This window comes from Ambystoma mexicanum, chromosome 7q (assembly GCF_040938575.1).
Source record: "Ambystoma mexicanum isolate Mex_15411 chromosome 7q, UKY_AmexF1_1, whole genome shotgun sequence".
In the NCBI taxonomy this organism is placed as follows: domain Eukaryota; kingdom Metazoa; phylum Chordata; class Amphibia; order Caudata; family Ambystomatidae; genus Ambystoma; species Ambystoma mexicanum.
Genome location: NC_090941.1, coordinates 300,847,865 through 300,871,284, shown reverse-complemented (window position 1 = coordinate 300,871,284; position 23,420 = coordinate 300,847,865). Strand labels below are relative to the sequence as shown.

General features: G+C 44.6%; 1 protein-coding gene across 12 annotated transcripts in view; it reads right to left on the bottom strand.

Annotated features, from left to right (window-relative positions):
• The window catches only part of MYCBP2 (MYC binding protein 2), a 3,160,061-nt gene that overhangs the window by 3,051,526 nt on the left and 85,115 nt on the right, over positions 1-23,420 (bottom strand). For all 12 annotated transcript variants that reach the window (XM_069639721.1, XM_069639717.1, XM_069639718.1 and 9 more), the window contains exon 2: positions 14,362-14,437. In XM_069639721.1, the coding sequence (XP_069495822.1) occupies positions 14,362-14,437 (76 nt within the window). The remainder of the gene's footprint in view (positions 1-14,361; positions 14,438-23,420) is intronic.

Here is a 23,420-nt window from a genome sequence, read left to right as displayed (position 1 = left end):
CAGGATTCTGGGAGGAGGTCCGAACGAAACTGGCTGGAGGGGGAGTGGTGCTGGATGTGGGATCAGCCTGGTCATGCATGCTCAGGTTTTTTCCCAGACCCCGGGACTCAAAGCATATAAGCAAGATGAGAGATTTAGCTTATGTCCTGGCCAAGCGCAGGATTGCTATGAGCTGGAAAGCGGCCCAAAGACCTAGGGTGGAACTATGGTGGGCAGACCTCTTAAAATGGGAGGAAGCGGAATCCGTAGTTTGGTTTGAAGCGGTCACTAAGGGGGGTGAAGAGGAAGTAAGACCCCTGCTGGCCTGGCGGCAATTGGTGGCCTCTATGACAAACCCTTACCAGGGTGACGACGAATCGTAGGATTCGGATGATGAGTGCATAAGCACTGCGCTACCCGATAATGCTCCTGCCGATAATATGGATGAGCCGGCTCTAGTTTGAGAGGGGGGGGGGGGAATATATGGCGAAATGTGATGGTTTGACGATGTCTTTACATACTGAAACAGTTATATTGTGTGTTGTTTTGTTTAGCTTTGAAAATAAAAAATAAATTTTAAAAAAAGAAAAAGGAGCCCAGCAGGGGAACTCTCAAAACCACTCTTACCATAGATCCTCATGGGGCCAGATAACGAGAGTGAACTCAAAATTATCTCATGGAACGTCCAAGGCCCCAACTCCCCAGTGAAATGCAGGTCTGTGGAGCATATCCTTGGTCTGTTGGCGGGGGATATAGCGATCCTCCAGGAGACTCATCTGTTGCAAGCCGATGAGAAGCGTATTAGATTAAAAAGGAACAAAAAGGCATTCTTCGCTACCTCGGGGTGGGGGTGGACTAGCTGTCCTGAGTGAACAGGACCCCCTAAGAATAACAGTGAGAAGAGACCCCGTAGGTAGATATCTTCTGGTGAAGGGGCTGTTCATCGAACAACCCATCACCATATTAGCTGTGTATTGTCCCAATACTGCCCAGGCCAAGTTCATATCTGACCTGGTCCCTGTCGTCCTCGCATTTTTGGAGGGATTCCTCATCAGAGGTGGTGATTTCAATCTGGTCCCTGATACCAGAACCAACTACTCCCACGCCCCATCTCTGGCGAGGTTCCTCAGGGAAACGGAGACGGTAGACGCATGGAGACTCTCCAATGGGGGAACAAGGAATTACATCCACTACACCTACGCGCACAGGGGCTTCTCAAGAATATACCTTTTACTAGTCGCAAGCGCCCTATACTCATCCCTGGACAAGGTAGATATACACACCCGAATGATCTCAGACCATGCCCCAGTGTCCGCAATCCTTAGCGTTAAGTGGTTCCACACACCCCCCCACGTAGATATTGGAAACTATTTGACTATCCTCTTAGACAAGAGTATTAAAAGGGAAACCGAGGCGACACTGAACTACTTCGCCGAAAATGCGAAACCAAATACGCCCAAAGATGTAATCTGGGAAGCCATGAAAGCAGTAGTGAGGGGTACACTCAGAGGCGCTGGGCGGACCAACGGCGGGTTTCAAAAAAACCAAAATTGCACTGGAGATGCACTGGGCCGACCGCTCCGCTAAATCACTAGCCTACACAAAGCAATTCTATTATAGTAAGGGTAATAAAGCAAACAGAGTCCTCGCATATAAGTTGAAAAAATTCCACAGTAGAAATACCATTTTGCGACTCATAGGAGCAGACAGCTAAGTCTGATACATGGAGGCGGACAAAATCGAGGAGCTGGTGAAACACCATAAAGCAGTCGGGCCACCTACTTCCCACCAAGAATCTGCCCAATTACCTCTGCCCTAACAACCCCCGAAACGAAACCCAACTATCAACCTTGGAAGCCCATATCACAAGGGAAGAAATAAGTGAAGCTATCAAGTCCCTAAAAAACACAGCACCAGCCCCTGACGTGTTAACCGCAAAATTCTACAAAACATATGCACACACCCTAGCTCCAGACCCTGTTCAACTCTTTCTTGACCACAGGCTCAGTCACTAAATCACTGGCAGAATCGCTAACGATTTTTGTTCATAAGCCAGGGAAAGACCCAGAACTGGCCTCTTCGTACAGGCCAATAACCCTAATGAACAATGATGGAAAAATGTTCTCAAAAGGTACTAGCGTGTAGACTACAAGTACATCTCTCGGACATAATAGACAGAGATCAAACAGGATTCACCCCGGGTAGAGGGACGCACAGCAACATTAGGCGTACCATAAACCTAATAGAAAGTGCGCATAGGATGGGGAGGGAATGGTAGTACTATCGCTGGATGCGCATAAAGCGTTTGATCTGGTGGACTGGGTGGACTGCTGGTGGACATCAGCAGGGTGCTACCGTATTTTGGGTTTGGCCCAAACTTCACAAAATGGACATTGGCCAACTACCAGAATCCCACCACGCAGCTCCGGGTCAATGGCATCAGATCTGAAACATTACGCATAAGCAGGGGGACAAGACAGGGCTGCCCCCTTTCTCCTCTGGTATTTGCCTCATCTATGGAGCTTTTTGCCATTAGAGTTAGACGGAACCCGAGGATAAAGGGGCTCACGGTGGGGGGACACCAATACAAGATCGCACTATACGCTGACAATGTGCTGGTTACTACGACCAAGCTAGACACGTCCTTAGGGCCCCTCTGGGTGGAGATCGAGGATTTTGGGGCGGTATCCGGGTTCAGGTTGAACTTGAGCAAATCGTCAGCAATGGCAATTAACCTTACCAAAAAACAAAAAAACCTGACCTTAGCCCCACATTGCCATTCCCCTGGCCGGAGACCGCAATCAAGTACCTCGGGGTGCAGATCCCTAAAGACCCCTCCCATTTATATCTATGCAACTTCCCACACCTACTAGATGAGTTCCGGCGAGACCTAGAGCACTGGCAGAAACAAGAAATGTCCTGGTTCGGATGAATAGCCGCAGTAAAAAAAAAATGAACTTAGTTCCCAGATTAATTTACCAATGCGCGGCACTGCCGGTCCACATTCCGGAGAGCAAACTACTCACCCTACAAAGGAATATATAGAAATTTGTTTGGGGGCTGGGGGAGGGACCCAGAATAGCAAAGATGATCATGCTCCGAGGGAGGGCCATGGGAGGCTTGGGGGTCCCTGATGTGGCTAGATATGCACATGCAGCACAACTGTCTCACACATACACATACACATACACATGGGCGCAAGCAACGGGCCAGCCACTTTAGAAGCAACTAGAGGAGGCCTGGTGCCCGGTCCCCCTGTCCGATCTCCCACACCTACCGCCCATAAAATCCCAGGCAAATCAGGGTCCCCTCACAGCAACAAAAACTACAGCTGGCAGCTGGAGGGCAACAGCGTGGAAATGGGGCTGTAGTGGCACCATGGGTCCACTCACACCTATCTGGAATAACCCCGATTTCACCCCAGGAAACCCCCCCACATAGCTTTGCATAATGGAAGGAGGGAGGGCTGGAGAAACTATCTGATTTCTTAGAAGAGGGACTACCCATAACATTTGAAAGATGCAAAGAAAAATTCAGGGTAGAACAGTCAAGAGAGGTTCCACTACGCTCAGTTGCGGCATTGGATCTCCCACTAAACGGTCAGGGAAAAGGGGGATAGAGACCTAACCGCTCTAACTATCTTCGCAGTCAGCAACCACAAGGGGCAGAACCACAGCGCTCCATCGTCTCCTGGACAGAACAGACCCCTATATAAAAGAAAAATATATGCTCGATTGGGAGAGGGACCTGGGCCGAACAATAGACATTAAAGAATGGGGAAAGATATGGACCAGGCTACACAAAAGCTTGCAGTGCATCACAAACAGCGAAGGAGGGTATAAACTCTGCTATAGGTACTATATCACCCCAGACCAATTAAATAAAGCCAACCCTGAAACACCACCAGACTGTTGGAGAGGACGTGCAACCAGGGGTACCATCACTTAGTCTGGTCCTGCCCAAAAGCAGAGGAATACTGGAGGGAGTTGACAGGCCATATCAGAGCAATCACCGGACTGGCAATCCCATGGGATCCTGGAATTATTGTGCTGGAAGATACAGGGGAGAGGGCCTTCCCACTCTCGGGGCAGTTATCGCGACTGTGCACTCATCTCTTGCTAGCTGCAAAAGCTGCAATGGCACGGCTCTGGAAAAACAAGGACGGCCTCTTGGCCCCGCTATGGTGGTCAAAGTGTTGGGAAATAGTAGTGGCAGAAAAGGTGTCAGCAATCTGCTCGGGCAACCAGAACAATTTCCTGAACACATGGGCCTTCATGGACTACGCACAAAAGTTTCCAAGCCTCACCAGGAGGCCCCCACTAACGCGATGGCTGCAAGGCAGAATGGACTAAGCGCCTCTGGAATGAGACAGGACAGACCCGGACTTCGTGACCCCCCCCCCCCCCCCCCCCGACGCCCTGTGGAAAATCACAAGGAACAAATTGCACTGATAGCGTCCCCTGTGGAATGAACTTATCTGTAGCTCTGTCTGATATCCTGTATTGTTGTAAATGCTATGTTTACAGAATTGTGAATAGCTATGTTTACAGAATTGTGAATAACCTAATAAAAGGGTTGATAAAAAGAAAAAGAAATGAAAAAAAAACCCTTGAAGACAACCTTAAATAAAGAGCATGGCCTCCAGGCATGAACCTGACCTTGATACCCCACAAACTCAAACCTCATACCAAACACCCACACCAGGGTAAGCCACAGCCAGACCTCACTGGACATTGCTCCCAGTTGCTGGGATGAGTCAAACTATGAAGTGTCAGGGTTCGTGTTTGTTCTCTCCTCTCACACTCACTCTCTCAGGGATACTAGTCTCCCTTAAATTCTAGATTATAAATACAATCTCCGAGATATACCTGACAGCACATTTCTTGGTTCTAATCAGTCACATGGATTATATCACTCGGCTCAATATTTGCAATCAATCCAGAGGTATAGTGTCAGAGACACTTCTTCCTGCTCCAAGCAATGTGGTGCCCAGCCCACTCTTCAGCTATACGGTGCCCAGGCCAATCTTCAAGATCTATTAGGGCTTTTAGGCTTTACAACATCTTTGGCCCTTCACTGCTCAGGACCAAAAGCTTTGCATAGATTCCAAGCCTTTCCAGTATGCTCAGCTCTAGTGGCAGGTGGGATTCAAGGTTTGTGCTTCTCAGCCTTGGTTCTGTGGGGTCTAGCTCAATGCTGGTCTTCCTGCATGCTCCTAAAGCACTGCTTCATTCTCTTCCCTGCGTTGCTGGCATTATATAGGCTCTCCGACTAAAGAAACAATCTCTAGCAAACTCTGACAAGGCTCTATGCATAGATGGTATCATTTGGCGCTGCTGTTGCATGTCCATGGCGTCCCGGGCCTTAATAAACCCTGGCAGCCATCTCTGGTCCAATCAGATAACCAGTCTTCCTCTGTAGACTTGTAGGCTGGCGAGTGGCTGTGAGGATCTCTGCACATAAACAAGGTTCTGGAAAGTTAAATTAGGCAGAATAAAGTAGCGCTCTCTCTAGGTTTCCAGTTTTTCAGCCTGTTCGTCATTCTGTTATAAGGTCCCCTTCGGACCTATGAACCCAGCAGCATTACAGCATTCATAGTAGAGCTTCTAATCTTTACCTCCAGATCACTGGTTTGGGTTTAAACTAGGGTCTCTTGTCTTGCTCAGGTATATGAATGTTTTATCCTAAAACATTGTCCTGACACTGGGACATCTTCATCTATTCCTTAATTTACAAATATATGTCTTTAGGTGCCGAGTAAATGCACCTCTTCATATATCAGATCTTCAGAGGCATATTCATCAGACATGGATTAGGAGGGGACCTCTATGACTCTCCCCAGTGCCCCCACACCCCACAAGAAAAATGGTCAAAGCTTGTGAACCCTGCTTTAGAGGAAACACCAGAATACTGCTAAACCAGCTACTGTGGTCTCCCACATTTATTTTGAACATCAGATTGGTTATTGTGTATAAGCCACCAATTCAACGCACGAGAGGAAATTGACCCATGTATTATCCCCTGTAAGTTGACATGTTGGTAAGAGATCCAGCTATATGCACTTCAGATGCCAGATAACACTGCAAGAGCAGCAGCTTTGGCATGTGTTTGGGCTCAAGACTTGAAATTACAAACTGAGGTAGAAGAGTTTCTCGTCTTATGGCAGGGGTACACAACTAATTTTGCCAGAGGGCCGTATGCACCTTACATGCCATCTATAGGGGGCCGAAAAAATGTAATGTGGGTGGGGAGGGGCAGGAGGCTTTTTCAACCCCCAATTTTATTAAATGCATGGAAATAACATGTTTTTTGGAGGTGTACCTGTCGTTATTTGTATTTCCAACTTAAATTTTGTACTACACATTTTCCATCTGTAGATGGCAGGTCCTAGACACAAGAGGGATTGAGGGGATGGTGATCAGGCCATGCAGAACGTGCCTGACCCTAATGTACGACAGGCTCCCCGCTGCTAAAGGGCACGTCTTGTGAAATGACTGAAAAAAGACTGCATCCTTTTCGGAGGTCCATTTCAGTCCCTGGAGACTGGCTAGGTCACCAACTTCTTTTTTGAAACTCAGGAACATATCATTTTTGAACATTGGGGTTTTTATTGCCTTTCCTCCCCATGTCTCATCATTCAAGAGTGGTGCCTATTACTGTCTTGCATATTCTGTGTTCTTTCTACAGGGGTGGGTTTTTGCAGCTTTTTTCTATTCAATTATTACTGCATATGGTCTGTTTAGAGTATATATATTTTATAGACCCTCGATTAGACATTCCATTTTTTTGGGTTGGTATTGAATCACAATCACACCCCTCTTAGTGGCGAGGCCTTCGCTAGGCCAGATTTCCACAAAAGGTGAAGAAGGTACACCTCTTAACTGTGCCTGCTTCAGCTCTATGATTGGGTGGGCTGAGTAAGCGTTTTAGCCTGTACTTGTGAATGGCACAAGTCAATTTGTCACATGCCCCATGACTCCCCATACAAACAACTTCCCCAGGACTCCCACCCCCAACCAAAAGCTATGCCCCCATGATCATCACCACATGCCCATTGACCCCAATCTCCCCAACCAAACACCATGCCCATTGACCCCAATCCCCCCAACCAAATGCCATGCCTGTGACCCCTCCACCCCAAACCAAACATCATACCCCATCATCCCCACCCCCAACCAAACACTATGATCAGTAACCTCCACCCCCAACCAAAAGCTATGTCCCATGATCCCCACACCCAACCAAACACTATGATCTGTAACCTCCACCCCTGTCCAAAAGCTATGCCCCATGATCCCCACCCCCAACCAAACACCATCTCATGACCCCCCTCCTCCCACACCCCAACCAAAGGCTATGTCCAATGACCCCCACGCCCCAACCAAAAGCTATGCCCCATGATGCCCCACCGCCCAACCAAACAGCATCCCAATGGCCCCCAACCAAGCCAACCCCATGACACCCCCACCGCCCAACCAAACCTTATACCCCCCCCATTACCCCCTCCACTGCCCCCCCAACACGCCATCCCCATACCTCCTCACCCAACAAAACGCCATCCCCATGGCCCCACCCCCCCAACAAAATGCCATGACAACCCCCACCCAAATGTCATCCCATCCCCCACCACCCCCCAACAAAAGGCTATGCCCCAGGACCCCCACACCTCCAAGAAAAACACCATCCCCGTGCCTCCTCATCCCCAACAAAAAGTCATGACCCCCTCCACCCCCCCCTCCCCATAACCTCCCTAACCAAGAGTGCACTTACCTGGGAGAGTAGGTGGGCTGGCAGGAAAGCAGACAAACTTGTGGGCAGCTGGCTGACAAGCTGGTGCGCGGGCAGACAGACCTCTTCCTAACTTGTACTGCAGCCGGCGTGACAGGGCTGAAATGCCTTCCGGCAACAAGCCTAATTAGTCATGGCAGCCACAGTGCTGACACTCCTCTATTGGTGCAGCACATGCACTACGCGACTCAGATGTTGTGAATGCACTGAACCAATAGGAGGGGCAGTATTTTTCCCAGCCAACAAAGACTTTCCTAATGGAGGTCAGCCGTTGTTGCTAGTGGGCTGCCTTCCATTAGGAAAGGCTTCAACGTAAGCGGGCCGGAAAAAGCATCATGTCGGGCTGCACTTGGCCTGCGGGCCGTATGTTGTGCACCTCTGCCTTCTGGGATTTCATTCCTTATGTCTAAATCTCATTTAGATTAAGAGCAACCCAATATAAAACCCTACACCAAATATACTATATGTTATTATGCATTTGTATAGCACCTTATATACCACTGGTATGATCACAAAGCGCTGTGGGCTGAAAGCCCCCTGGGACCGTAGTCCAGGTCAATGGAGAGAGAGAGAGTAGTAAATGGTGCTTAGGGGCACTCAGTATGTGTGGAGCCAGTGCAGTTTACATAGTGCGCAGCTGCATTCTAATGTTAGGCGTGGTGCAGTGGTTGTGGGAGGTCAGTAGAAGGAGTGTAGCAAGGCTGTTGCCCTCAGAGTTTGCATTCTGGCTGTGGTGGAGCTCGTGTAGGAGATCATGTGTGCAGCTAGGCTGATTATTTTGTGGGGTATATCTGCGCTGTAAAGAAAGTTGAGGTGTTCATGGAGGTGTGTGCAGTTAGGCCGAAACTGATTGAGGGGTGAAGCTGCATTCTATCGTTTGTTGGTGTAGTGGAGAGAGTGAGCATATAGGTATGTGAGAGTGTCTCTGCAGATTGGTGGGAGACCCCCTCCCCCCATTTAAAATTACCTTCTAGTTCCCGTTGAGCTGATGGTATATATTCTAGAAGTTCGGAGCATTGGTTCTCAGAGATATTCACTGTCTAGCAGAGTTTGTTCTGATGGATAAGGAACTAAAACTGCGACCAAATTAATACCCACAAAGATCTGACTCATTTTGCCCATCCCCATTATGTCATATTGGTACTATAAGGGCTTAGTTTGCCATTTAAGCTACTTTTGCGAGGCCTCACTCAGATTCTTCACGGCCACCACAAACAAAATCAGTCTCGGCAATACATTTTGGATTGTACAATGTTGCCTTATGCTCAACTTCGAACAAACTGGACTTTCCGGTTACATATCAGCTTTGATTTCGCATCCATCTTCCAATATTACAAGGATTGGTCACCTTTTACAAGGTCACAATTATTTGCAAATAGATTCACTGGTGTGCTGGTTTAATTGCCAAGCCGATGGACTTAGGGGAAAACGATAACATATGCCGCAAACTTCGACTTGGGGGAAAATGTTGGGGGAAATTATTGTGACCCCATCGCATTGTGCTCCTCCAGAGTCTCCTAAATTCAGGCTCTTTGGAGAGGGTATTCCTCTCATGAATGAAGGTCTTAAGTACTTCGAACCAACTACTCAATACTGACAGGATTAACAATCTAAAATTCCCTCAGCAGAAAGGGTTTACCTAGATAACTCTTGCCAAAAAATATGGAATCGTTTTGGGTTACCTGTGATAAAATAATCTGATGTTGATTTTTGGTTACACTATTATGAAGGATCACAGAGATCCAAAATGATATTCTTCAGAGTTTGGCCACTACTCGACTATAGGTTAGACTATTTTTCTTTGATGATATACTAAGTTGTTTGGGGTTCAAGTTATGGACGGCTATGATTTAATGTGTATTCAGAGTTTTGTTCGTTACTAGGATGTGGTTTCATGAACAGCCACATTTTAACATCTTATGGTGAAGATTTCTGTATTGTATATATCAATGATACAGAACTGAAAACATTTGCGGTTTTGTTTAAATAACTCATAGTTGCTGGCTTGGATATCAGCAATTGCTAGGATTATACTTTAGAGTAATCATTTTTTTAAAAGTTACTTCAGAGATATGGAGCAAAACACCAACTTCCATATATGTAGTCCTGGTAGCAACCACAGGCTTCAGGTTCTCATCTGCTGTCTGTAGACAACAGTCAGAGCAGACACAAAAGGATCCTGCATCAGGCTGGCTGCTTCTTTGCTTCTGCACTCATCTCCAGGCTAGGTAAAATAACAATGCAGACCCTCAGGTGAGATGGCAGATTAGGGATTGAGAGAGTAACTTTGCTCCCAATTCCAGTAGAATTCAAACTATAGGAAGCCACCCAATCGCCAAGTAGGCTGCCACATTCAGTTGTGTCTGGCTTCTTCCCAGGCTCAGTGGCTTCAGGCTTTAATCCAGCCACAGTCAACAAGCAGCTCAGACCTGGTTTCGGCATCTGCAGCCCTCTCAGGCAGCTTGTAACTAGGATCATGTCTGGCAAGCAAGCAATTAAGACAAGGGCATTGTAATGCAAATGGATAAACTCTAGAAAAGTAAAGAAATAAAGTTTTGAGACTTGTGTCCCCTTTAAAATGTTCCGCACTAAGGACCTGTATTGCTTCATTTCTAGCACAATACAATTACCAAAAGTGATTATCATTAACCATAATAAATGTGCTTTTCATTTTCTTTCCTCTATGTATAAAGTTATGTTTTGTTGCTTATGTAGGGTTTAACACCTCAGGGAGACCGTTAAAAGAGCAATATAGCAGGATAAAGGGAATCCATTTGGAAGGAAGGGGAAATAGGCAGAGGTGACATGTATTATGTAGATTAGGCTGTTTGGATGGCACTCAACAAGGCATTGAATCGTCAAACCACTATTAGGGGAAGAGGAGGGAGCTAGGCAGGTTAGCATTGACCAGAGCATGGGAACAAAGAACGGAGGAGGAGAGCCCAAGGTTGGAGGGAAGTCAGAGAGAATAGTCATTGTGAGGATAGGGTCTTTGCACACAAAGGGGTTTTAGCACTTCGAGTACCTTTGGGTACTCATTTCTACATGGCGTAAATGCACGTGCAAATATGTGAGCGGTGAAGAGGTGCAGTAAGCCCTATGCCTACCCAAGTCCGGGGAATCCAAGACAAAAAGGTGGGTTCTATCTGGACACATGGATGCTTTTGGTAGGTGGGTGGGTGGGTGGGTGGCATATAGGACACAAAGAAAGTTTAGTATGCTGTAGTATCTATGTGGAGAGCAACACAAGGGTGTGGTAATTTGCTATATGATAGCCCGACAGTTGTGCCTAAAATGGCAAGAGAAACTGAGCAAAAATATTTCAACCTGCCCCAATCAAGCAATTCGATCTAATTTGATTGTTCTCCATTTATAACACCCTGTTATATATAATACTGTGCCTTCAATGTTCTGGGCCTAAAATCTAGATAGACTAAAGAGCTTTTACAATTCCATGGTGGACAGAAGTTTTATTTAAACAGGTGTTGCACTGCTACATGGCTATGGAAATCTTCAAGTATTGTGTGCTATGTACAAGAGAAGCCAGCTTCAAAGTGGTTTAGGTCTCTGTATAGTGACAACAGTGTCAGGGCTAGGGATGTAACGGTATTACGGTATACCGTTAAAGATACCGTGAACCACTTAATTGAACAATAATAACCGTCACATTGTTTATACCGTTCATACTGTTAAGTGTGCTTTTCAATCTGATTTGGAAAGGCTGCAGCAAGCAAGTGCTGCGCAGTCTTGGTCTTGCACTGTTGGATGTGCCGTCTGCCAAGTAGTTTCAGTTTGAGCAGTTTTTAATGCCATTCCATAAACCACACGTGCCCGACACAAAATCAATATGTTAGCAATAGGAAGAATAAATACAGTGGCAAGAAGGAAAAGGGTTTACTTTTTTTTTTTTTAAAGCGCTCACAGAGCCCGTGGGCATCGAGGCGCTGTTAAAGAAATTGTTTTTGTTTATTTAGTTGCGTAATTGTTTTTGTCTTAGTTGCGTATTTATAACACGCTTAAACACCCAGAGGTTTCTAAGCGCCGACCCGGGGATCGAACCTGTGTTGCTTTGTGTCGTCTTGCTTCCAATGCACGCACGTTGCCGCTGAGCTATCCTCCCGGGACTTTGGGTTGGCGGCTTAGGTTTTTATATATTTATAATGGATAATGTTTTCTAAACATATGACAATGGGGGATTTCCCTGGTTCCATCATTGAATTTACATGTAATAAGTCACACTGCGAAATTTACCTCTGTGGGTATTCCCTGCTGCCATACCAAAGGGTAACATGTCCGTGATTACTGAACACCTTTTGGCCCGGAAGTAAATTAAAGGCTGTAAAGTAAAGAGAGAGTGCGTGTGCGTGTGTATGCGCACAAGCGTATACTACCATCAGCCTCCATTGATCTGTGGCATGCAGGTTATCAAGATGGCAACATGTTAATCTTCACCAGTAGCCAGTGGGGGAGCTAAAAGCCTAAATGACCAATTAAAAAAGCTATTCAGTTTGCTTTGCCAGTCGCAGCAGGGCTCCCCCCACCCCCTCCTCCTCTCCACACGTGTGTTTGTGTTTGGTGGAAGCAAGGGGTGGCATTTCAGTGGAAAGTATGTTGAAAAGCCCAATTCTGGCCCTTGGTGCCTGGTTTTGTTTGTGATGATAAATCTGACAATTTATGACCTTTTAGAAAATATTTGTTAAGATTAATTTACTCCACCTGCTATACCGCGATAACCATGATATACCGTCGTTTGGCAAGAAGGTTATTGTACCGTCATAAAACTAATACCGTGACACCCCTAGTCAGGGCATGGTCAATTTCGGTTCTTCGGTTTGGGTGTGATTTCAGTTGCTTGGTTGGGATCCTGGCAGAAATATGATCAGCTGTGGTTAGAGTGAAAGGGAACGCTGTAGTTTGGACTAGGAAAATATTACATTTACGGATTACTGTATGAGTGGAATTTAAAACTTTGTAATTGATTTGTGCAGGAAAGAGTGCCCAAGCCAACATGGTGTTTCAGGGATCCACAGTGGGGGATCAAGCAACGGAATCCAGCCAGTTAACTTCCTTTCACCTTGTTAGGCTGCAGGAATGGCCGCAACCCCCAAGGCACAGTACCTGGCTCTCTAATTTGGCAGCTAGAAATGTGCCCCAGAAGCTTTGCTCTGAGCCACAAAGAAAAGGTTTCCTCGCAAGTGTCTTGCTGAAAGACTTTTCTCGGTAGCAGCAGCACACTTGAGTCTTTGGAGGCTTCAGATCCACACACAGTCCTGGGTGAACCAAAAGCTGCACAGAAACATATCCTTTGATTGTAGACAGTGCATGCCCAAGGTTAGACGCGCTACCTGGAAATTCCCCAAAATCATCTTGCAGGGGGCACGCTCAGGAGTGCTCACGGTCATTGGCTCGAGACTATCAGAGCATGAAAATGTCCAGCTCTGAGAAGGAAAAAAAAGTGTAATTCAACCCTGGTCAGTTCCAGAATAGGGGAGAGGGAGAGAGGGAGAGAGGGAGAACAAGTGTCTCTAAAAGGGTCTCTGGACTACCACCGGAAGACTTGGCCAAGAGTAATCTTCTAAAGGGAAAACCTAGGATCTCAGAAGTAGAATTTTAGTTGCAGATAAAACCTGGAAACATGATTAATAGTTGAAAATAGTGAACATTCATTTTCAGGCCATTTACAGCGGGTTAGTATCCCTTCAGACTATTCCAAAGACTTGCTGTATGAAATTGTTCAGTAAAGCATCCAGCACAAAAAATACAATAGGAATTAGTCCTCCGTAGTAACTCCCACTTCTGAGTGGTAAAGATCACAATCAGCCAAGGTGTATAGTGACCAAATGGTTTACGCCTGTAATTAAAATATATAATCATACATATAGATTTATTTTTTTTTACAAAAAAAGTAATAAAGAAATATATAGAATTTTCTATTCTAGTTGATGAACAAGTTAAGTGTAAGACAAAATATAATAAAAGTGATACAACATGTAAAGCAATAATTACAGGCAAACTATTTTGTCAATATAAACCTGCATTGATTATGGGTGTAGATGTTAGATTGCTCAATTGTGCAGACGTTTTAGGAGCAAACCCAGTAGAATTAATGGGTGCATGTCGAGGTTGGGGAGCCCAAGTCCTTTGCAGTCCTCCATGGATATGAACATTTCCAACAGATAAGAGCCAAGTCCAAACCCAGAGGTTCAGTCACCTATGAGCATCTTGTGCAGGTACAACAGCTGAAGATCATTCAATTTCAATGAGGGGGGGGGGGTTTGGGGGGGTGGGGGGAAGAGAGTGGAAGTTGTATAGGTTGAGTCATTCGTGAAAATTAATAGAAGCATCAACAGACCACCAACTGACTTCTTTTTCTGCTTTACAGCTTCCAGTCCAACCTAAGCAGGAGGAAGTAAATTTTGTTTATGTTATCCAAGTCCCCTTTTTCACAGAGGCTGAGCATTAAGGGACAGTGTTGAGGATACCCCTGGGCGTTGGGCTCTGGAGACCTGTGGGACATACCAGTTCCTGAGGTTTGCCTGCCTGGGGACCGGAAAAATAAAAGTAGACGCCAACCATTGGTTACAGCAAGCTTACCTTGCTTCGTGCTTTCACTTTTGATTTGGTCTTCTGCTTCCTTTTCAATTTCTTTTTGCTTAGAATTTTCTTATTCCTAAAAAAGAAGAAATGCAAACTTTTCAGAAAGAAGACATTAAATGCAAGTAACCCAATACAGGTGGTGACAAAGTTTAAAACCTATATACTTAACGATAATCAACTAAAAGACAAAGAGTACATAATGCACACGAAGCAAACATGCAGATGTGGGCGCCATGGGATGCGAACAGGAAAGTAGTTTTTCGAGCTTTGAGAGAGTTAATAAAAATTGTGCGCAGGGACACATTTTTCAGGTAAAATAAAATGTGTGTAATACAGCGATTAAAATGGGAGAACACTACACTTTGAATTGTTATCTAAGTGATCAGTTCACAGAAAGCGACATATTTAACGGAGAGCTTCCCATGCAGGAAGAGAAGATACTGGTGAAAGGACACAAGTGCAGTATGCAAACTAGTTGCCCCGAGATGAAGGTTGACAATAGCACAACAAAAGAGGCAATGGTTGGTTTACAATTAATCCTAATCCATGTCATTGCTCTGGGAAACCTTCCAGGCCCCAGTTACTCAGTCTGCCAAACCATTATAGAACGGGGCAAAGAACATATGCAAATCAAGCTTGGTCCCATCCCATCAAGGGCAAGTTCAGTCCAAATTGCTCCTGTTTGGTCATATCCATTTTGTAAAATAACTCAAGCAACCTCAATGGGCATCAGTGAGGTGTAGCTTGGGTCTCTATGCCTAGAAAACCAAGCTACACCTCACTAATGAAACCCAATGAGGGCAGAACATGCCTGGGGTGGCTTGTGGTCTCATGCAGAAGGGATGTGACAACGCAGTTTGGCTGGACTGCTTATTTTGGGGACGGGGGTATCAAGGCTGATTAACAATCAAAATAAAACAATACATGGATAAAAAAGGACTTTGCCTGATCTCACAATACATAAAGTGATCAATGTTTAAGGACTCTTTACGCTTCTGATTTTGTCATTGAAATGTATGTTTAGTAGATAAACCACAGAACGAAAATAAACCTTCACACTTTTGTTTTATACCGAACAATCTTTACACTTCTGCTTTTGCCTTTACACTGTTGCATTTGCCAACGCGTGTTTCGAGCAAAGGATCTTTTTCAGGACATTGATCAGGTGTGTCGTTAGTAGAAAGTGAAAATGCATTTAAAAACAACCATTTAAAAAATTGGCAAACAAAACGAACACAAATCAAATAAATACATCAGATGGATTATTGATCATCAAACCAAATGTTGCTTTTGAAAAAGAATGTATAATGTAGTATGTCATGATTATGGTAAACCTACACATCATTTAGCTTCTAAATTATCAGAACGACAATATAGTGGTGGTATACTTATTGACCGCTAAATATGTTGTCTTTGCAATTGTAATATTTAAGCAATAAACCCTGACAAGCAGGGGGAATTAGCTAAGAAATGCCACAGGCCAGTTAGAAGCCCAAGCGAAGCAAGGGCTTTAACGTTAGCCTGGTACATTACCTGCCCTAGTAATGCCCACGGCCTTAGGGGTTTATTGCTATTAGTATCCTGTGTGAGGGGTCCGCAATGCAAGATGGATAACTTTTGGATGATTGTTCAAAAAATGCCATTTTATTAAATTCTAAAAGTTAACTATCCCTACTCTGACAAGGATTTCCCAGCCTAACAAAACTAAAGGGAAACACTAACAGTGGCCGTCTGGCCCTCACATCTAAACATCAAATGCACAAAGAAAATATATAGCAATTCAAATAACATCAACAATAATATTTACAGTTTCTTGATAACCTCTTTGTAACCTGGGCGAACTCCCTTTCCCATGATTCAAGGTAAATTCAGCTCCAATGTTCAACAAAATGAAACCAAGAAATCCATGTACATGGTATAGTCTCAATTCAGTTCTTGATTTTTCAATGTCAAGGTAAGGTTTTGTCAACCAAACCTCCAGCAACAACAAAGCTTTTCTTCTTGGTGAAATAAGGACTTCCCACTTCCTCAAAATAGCATCAATGGTATTCCCAGCCACAATGCTTTCCACCACTTCCAGTTATCCAAGAAGACTTGCCACAGTTCAAAAGAAATACAACTTCTGTCAATGTTAATGGAACACAGTTCTTGGTTAACACTTAGTATGTCTCTCTTAATAAGATAAGGAATCACATTAGGGATACGTGTCAGGATTACTTCACAGCACTTCTACTTCCACTTCAACACCTTCAACATCTACATGAGTCCACCATGAGAGCATGCTCCGTTACCCCAGTTTTCCACTTCACTTGTGCTACTGCATCTACTGACAACCAAAGACACTACTACAGCTTAAGTACTTTGCAATACTACTACAGCTTCAGTATTTTGTAAATTCAAACATGTTTTGGTTCTTACATGATTCAGTTTCAGCAACACCACCTTCAGAACAGGCAAAACATTCTTCCTCCGAGTACCCCTTTTCAAAGGGGCAGCCTCTTTGCACCCTCTTGTCTGGTCTGCAACCCACAATAACCTAGAATTGCCTTTGAAACACTTTGTTGTTTCATATATAATCTTTGGCAATGTAGGTTGCATCAGCTTCAAAGAATATTTATAAAGTAGCAGGTTTCTCTTCCACAACCTTTATTGGGCGGAAATATGACCCTCTCAGGATAAGCAGATAAAATCTGCTGCATCAGAATACCAGCCTCCCTTTGGTTCTCCCACTTCTGCCTGGATTGCCAACACTGTGTTCTTCTACTACTGCACGCACCTCCAGTCACAGTTCGAGCTCCTAACTGCCTTCACCCGAGGGGGCATTTTATGCCTCGGAGGATCCTTCAGGTGTGGGCCATTAGGCTTAATTGCCCGACTACTACTCTTCCTCGTCCCAGTACTTCTGAATTATGGGACTTGTAGTCCCCAACAACAAAATAATTTCTCTTCAATAACTTCCTAGTTCTAAGGGTAGATGTATTCCCCTTCGAATTATTTAAGGGTGAACCATTAGAATTTGTTGTTACAAAGGATGACTGATAAAGGCACCATTTCTACATTCCGTTCCATTATACCTTTGGGAATAAGGAAGATTTTTTATCCTGAAAAAACTTGCATGGTCTTTCTCTTATTAAGGCCTGTTCATATTTAATGGTATTTGCATTCAGAGCCACAGATCTGATATGTGGTTTAGATGCATCATGACGAAAATAAGGTCATTACCTTTGATGGCAAATTTAAAAAGTTCTCCCTTTTAAAAGACAGATACCGCGTCTCATCCGACGGGATCTCCTCACCACCCGGGGCCTGGTCTCCTCCCAGGTGATCCTCCCGCAGTACACCACCACCCAAGGCCAGGGGAAGGAAGAGTCTGCCTTTCCTTGGCAACCTGGGAGGAGACTTTAGGCAGGGCTTCTCTGAGGGATTCGTAGGATTAGTCACACCCGGCACATTTTACCAGGATAGTAATCAGGTTTTTTTTCAAGTTGAGAAACCGCATGTTTGCGGTTACTAAATAAATTTTACAAAAAACTACAAAACAAGATGGCTGCATGGGCCAGGGAGAATGGAACTACACATAGCCCCTTCTCTCTGTACATGCCGGCCATTGCCGCCAAGGAGCTGTGGGAACAGTGTTCCCGGCACTGGTGAGGGGCAAAGGAATGAAAGGTATGGGGGGGATGGAGATGTGGAAATTGAAATTGGGGGATGGGGGTAAGAGGGTGCACTTCTCAGTACCGGCGGGGAAGATGGTGGCCTCCTGCTTCCGAGGAGGCTTGGAGCAGGGGTTTTACCATGTGGTAAAAACTCAGTTCTGAGCCTCCCGATTGGCTGGGAGCCCCCTTCCAAGCAGTGTACTAATTTTGGCTAAGAAGTTCACTCGAGTTTAGATAGAGCAACCAGAATTGTAATGTGCCAGTAGCTAGAACATCAGCACTAAGTGAGCACAAGATTTTTAATATGTTGAATGAGCTCTGAACATTTTAAAGAAAGCAGATGGAACACCTATAATGCACATAACTAACGATAGTACAAAATAAAGAAATATTGTTATTCTAATATACTATTGCCTATATCGTTTGGTTTCCAGTCTTAAGGAGTCGGATCGCAAACATAGGGTGTTCATATACGCGTTGGTATGAATAATACAATTGGCCAGCTATAGGTTTAATTGTCACAGTCTGCTTTTTTTTTTATATACAGTTAAGGTATACTTGGGTACGTCTTTATACTTACTCCCCTCAGGTTAGGTTTCATAGCTCATACTATAAAGTTGAAACCGATTTAAGACGGACCAAATATCAATCTTAACAGCGCACCGACGGCTCATCTCAAATTCTTATCTTATAAGATTGTAGATGCCTGTGTTGAAGACTCGATTAATTGCAGAGGCTCGGCACTGTTTTTGACTGAACTATACATCAGAAAGAAAAAGAGCGAGGACTCATCTGGTATAACTCTGTTATACGAGATTAATGCATCAGTTACAGACCAGTAATGCCCCCCTCTGAGGGTTTGGGTTCTATTTCTATTAGTACCCTGGCACCTTGTACTAGGGTATTAAATAGTGTATTTTTCTCGAGTTGAGAACTGACGCCAGCGAGGGACAGAGCAGCGCAGGCAAGCTGGTAGGGGGGAAGAGAGGATATGTGCAAAAAGGGGGTGGGGAAAAGGGCCCCCCCTCACCCCACAGCCAGGTACTAATTATAAAATGGTGGCTCATATATTCAAATCTATTGCAAGATGTGCATTTCTCTCAAAGCCTATTCATGCCCATCAAACGCTGTGCTAGCATACCATTATGCATTTACTTTGCACTAATGTGTATTTTTGTTAGTCTTGTTGGTGGTATCTTTATTGACTTTGTGTATGCTTGTTTTCGTTATTAGATTCTCGAACTGTGCATTTCAACTAACAATTTGCAATCGAATTGGCATACAGCATCAGCTGCACTTTTTGTTTTTCAAATTAAATACTGGGTGTCTATTTTATTTTGCATATTAGTATCCAGACCATGCTACAGATATTTCTGGGCACACAACCCTTCAGTACGAGAGCATTGTAGTGTGCTGAGCCATTAATTGGATTACTCAAATTAATACTAATGTTGGGTGTGCTTATTCCTTTATTAGATTCCAGGCCTGTATATTTCTGCTAAAACTACGCAATTGAATTGGCACATAGTAGGAGCTGCATTGTTCTAATGAAATCATGATTGCCTATTTTCAGATAATACTTTTAGCAGTAACCAGACCACACTACAAATATTTCCGGACTTGCACAACCCCTCAGCAAAGCAAGAGAAAAATATGATCTGCCATTACGTGACGTACTGAAATTAATTCATGAATTCCATTTCATCCAATGTACACTATCAAAAAATGTGCGTCATCAGATCTTATCCAACACTATTCGTAGACGAAAAAGACCATCTTTACGATCAGCTTGCACATTAGTCCAGGAAGACAGTCAACTCATGTTATTTATTGGGACCATCTCGAATTGCGCTCATTGTTAATATCATTATGGCTCCCATGCTCCTCAGTTGTCAAGCCTCTCATACTTTTAAATGCTGCTTTGTATCCGAATAATCTAATTCTGGGCAGGTTTTAGCCATGCTCCTCGATCCAATGTTCAGTAAGTGCAAATACTTTTTCGTTTGTATAGCATTCAGGTTTTCTCTTATCCAAAATCTTAACTCCCTTTTTGTGCTTCCTACATAAAATATGTTGCATACACAAATAATCACAAAGCACAAATGTAGTTGTGGAGTTAATTGATAACCATTTCTTTGTCACATGCCATCAACTTATTCAACTTTGCAATAGCAAAGTCGAACACTTTAAGAAATCTACCAATCTATTATTTAGGCAAGTGGTTTTAAGATCCGACAAGACAAATTAAAAAGAAAAAAAATATGAGAAAACAGGTGACTTACAAAAAGGTAGTATTAACTTAAGGAAGCAACAGCATCAAACTAAAGAGTACTATTTAAATATACAAAATTACATTATTAAGCATCACTGGAGACAGTATTGGGTCAGGTGGGAGGACAGGGGAGATGGCAGAGGGAACTCCCTCTTTAGCAAGTAAGTCAAGTTTAAGCAGAGCTTTGAAGAGATCCAAAGTTGGGATGGCTTTGATCGTTACTTGCCCAGTGTAGCAGGGCACGTAGGAAGAAAAATCAGAAACGAGTGGAGGCACAGGGAGGATATGGGACAGTTGTCAGGCGACGGCAAGGTTTCAGGTCCTTGTATTGACCGCTGGCACCTGCAGTGGAGACTCTGGCAACGGAGACGCAAGGGAAACTACATTTCTCAGAAGAACCATGCTCCGCTGCGGCATAAAGCAACATAGTTATATTTACATCTTCCAACTAATGACTGATGAGGATGCTTCCGAACACTAGAACATGGAAGTTTAAAACGCAAACAGATAACGCGGCTCCATGCTACTCACTTATTCAGTGAGTGGCTAGTTCTATTGTATTGCGTCTAGTACTCCTCTGTTCCTCAACCCTTTACTGGTTTCCTGGATAACCTTCAGCTTTCAGTTTGGTTGACGTTTGTTTTGGAACTTTTCCTCATGCTATGCCGACTGTGCTTCATGCTTTTTAGCTGTATTTGACTGGTACTTGGGGACACATCTTTTCCCATTGTTTCTGGGGTTTGTTTCTTCTGAGGCTCCTCCTGGATTCCCAGTTCCCTGTATTCCTGGTTCTCTGGATTAATAACCTTCCTAGATTTTCCGACTGTGTCCTTTTTAGATATTGCTCCACCTTCCTTGCCTAATGATCTCTCTGCCTCCTTTTATGCGTCCTTGTGCCGTCAACTGTGAGATCCCTGTGCGACTTATTGCATGGTTTTGTCAATACGGGGTACGTCACACAGTTCGTTCCTCTGACCTCTGGACCTCTGTATCCTGTACTTCATATCAGATCAGAGAATAAAGGAATCAAAGACCTGTTAAGTGTTGTTGCTGTGGGATGCATGGATGGCTATGATAGGAATTAATGCCTGTGTGTATTCTCATTGTAGGGTCAACACTGTTCCATCTGGTCCCCGATCTTCTTTGGAGCATCAGCCGTACTCGCTTTGTTCCCTGTTGGACGTGGGAGGTTGGGATGTCCAGGTTTCACTTTCCAGGTGGAGTACTATTCTTATCCACCCTCCACCGGGAGAAATCGAGAGAAAGGTCTTATTGTGGGTTCAGGAGGAGCCTCTCTTGTACAGACTAGGCTCTTCCTAACTACTCTGGAAAACAGTGAGGTTGCGTGCAGAAGAGTATCAGAGGGAAGAAGATGGTGAGTAGACCGAGATACAATCAGACAGGTACTGTAGTGCAAGACCGTTTTAGCTTTGTAGACCAGAAGGAACTTGAAAAGAGAGCAGTCGTGCATTGGGAGCCAACCAGCAAGCCGTCAGAAGGTAGAAGCTGCGGAGGACCTGGGTAGGTTGTAGACAATGTGGGAAGCAAAGCTGGAGGACTCGGTCTAGCGGGAGAAGCAGAAAAGAATGCCCAGGAGTAGGATCGAGAAGTAAAGTCTTTGACCATTTGGGGAGCAAAATGGTTGATAGGAGCACAAGATGGCGTGAATTCAATAGGAGAGGTAGAGGATAAGGAGTAGAAGAGGTGGTAGACAGAAAGAGGGTTGGTGTTGGGTAGAGACAGACTGATAGTGTCACAAATTTTAGAGGAAACGTAGCGAGCAAAGTCATTAGTGGAAAGGTAGGAGGTGATGGATATTTGCTTGGGAGGTGTGCGCAAAGATTGGAGTGTAGAGGAAAGTTTGCAGGGGCAATTGCAAAGGGAGGAGATTAGGTTTGTGAAGGAGTCTGGTGCAGAGGTTAGGACAGCAAGGGCGTTCGTGTAGGCTAGGAGTAGGGTAAGTGTCCATAATGTGTGCCAATGTCAGGTCACGGGGCATGTTTGTTTTGAGGGTCTGAATTTCAGAGGTGATTCAAGACCGAGGATGGGAAGGTGTGAATGTAAGAGCAAGATAGTATTGGTCAAACTAAGTCATAAATGCAAGTGAAAAGTTAGAGAAAGCAGAGTCAATGGAAGAGACAGGACTAGGGGAAAGGAATAGGAGAATGGTCCCAACATCAAGTTAAGGGGAAACTGAGTAATCCCTGAATTTCCTCTTGGTCTTTGAAGAGGCGAGATGAGCAGTAGAACTTGGAGGAACCAAGATGCTAAAGTGACCAATGCAATGGATCAGAGGCAGATCGGTCCAAGACCAGATCAAAAGAGTTCCCATCAGTAGGAGTAGGCTGGTTGTGGGGGAGGGGGTGGAGAGTAGATGAAGGAGTCAGATAAGAGGGAGTTCAGTCCAAGGCTGATGCCTGCGGAGGGCTTAGGAAGTTTAAAAAAAACCAACATGACAATGGGGATGTCAGTAAGAAGAGAATCAAAGAGAAGGGTCGAATCAGTGAAGATAAGAGGACCAGGGGGTCGATCGAGATCAGAGCAGTGGGAGAAGTAGGGGAGGAATTGAATGCTGGCATATTCAAAGGGGGGGCTTATTGCTAAGGGACCCTACACTGCCACCCTTTACAAAAGGTCGGTTGAGAAGAAGGTAGCACAGTCCATGTGGAGAGGCGTTATTGTAGCCGAGTGATGAGGGGAGAACCAGGTTTCTGCACTAGCAAGCAGTGAAAGTTGAGGGTGATAAAAATCAAAGTGGTTAGTGACGCAGGAAGGCTTATTGCAGAGGTATTGTGCTGTGCATTCCAAAGGCCTCTTGAAAAGAATAGGAGGTGGGGAGAGGAGCCAGTGCCATGTGGTAGGTGAGGGGGGGGGAATAGGTGAGGTTGGGGAGTATGGCAGCACTAGATTTGAAGGGTGCGAGTGCATGGATGGAGGACAATGGGGAGGCCGGAGAGTGATGCAAAAGTTACACCAAGTTGAGGCTGAAGGGAAGGAGAAGAGCAAGTAGACAGAGGAATGAAGTGTAGTCAAGAGAGAGGAATGAAGTGTAGTCAAGATGCATGAAGATGGGTAGAATAAATAGACAAGTAAAGAATGAATAAGGGACAAGAAGGAAAGGAAGGGGT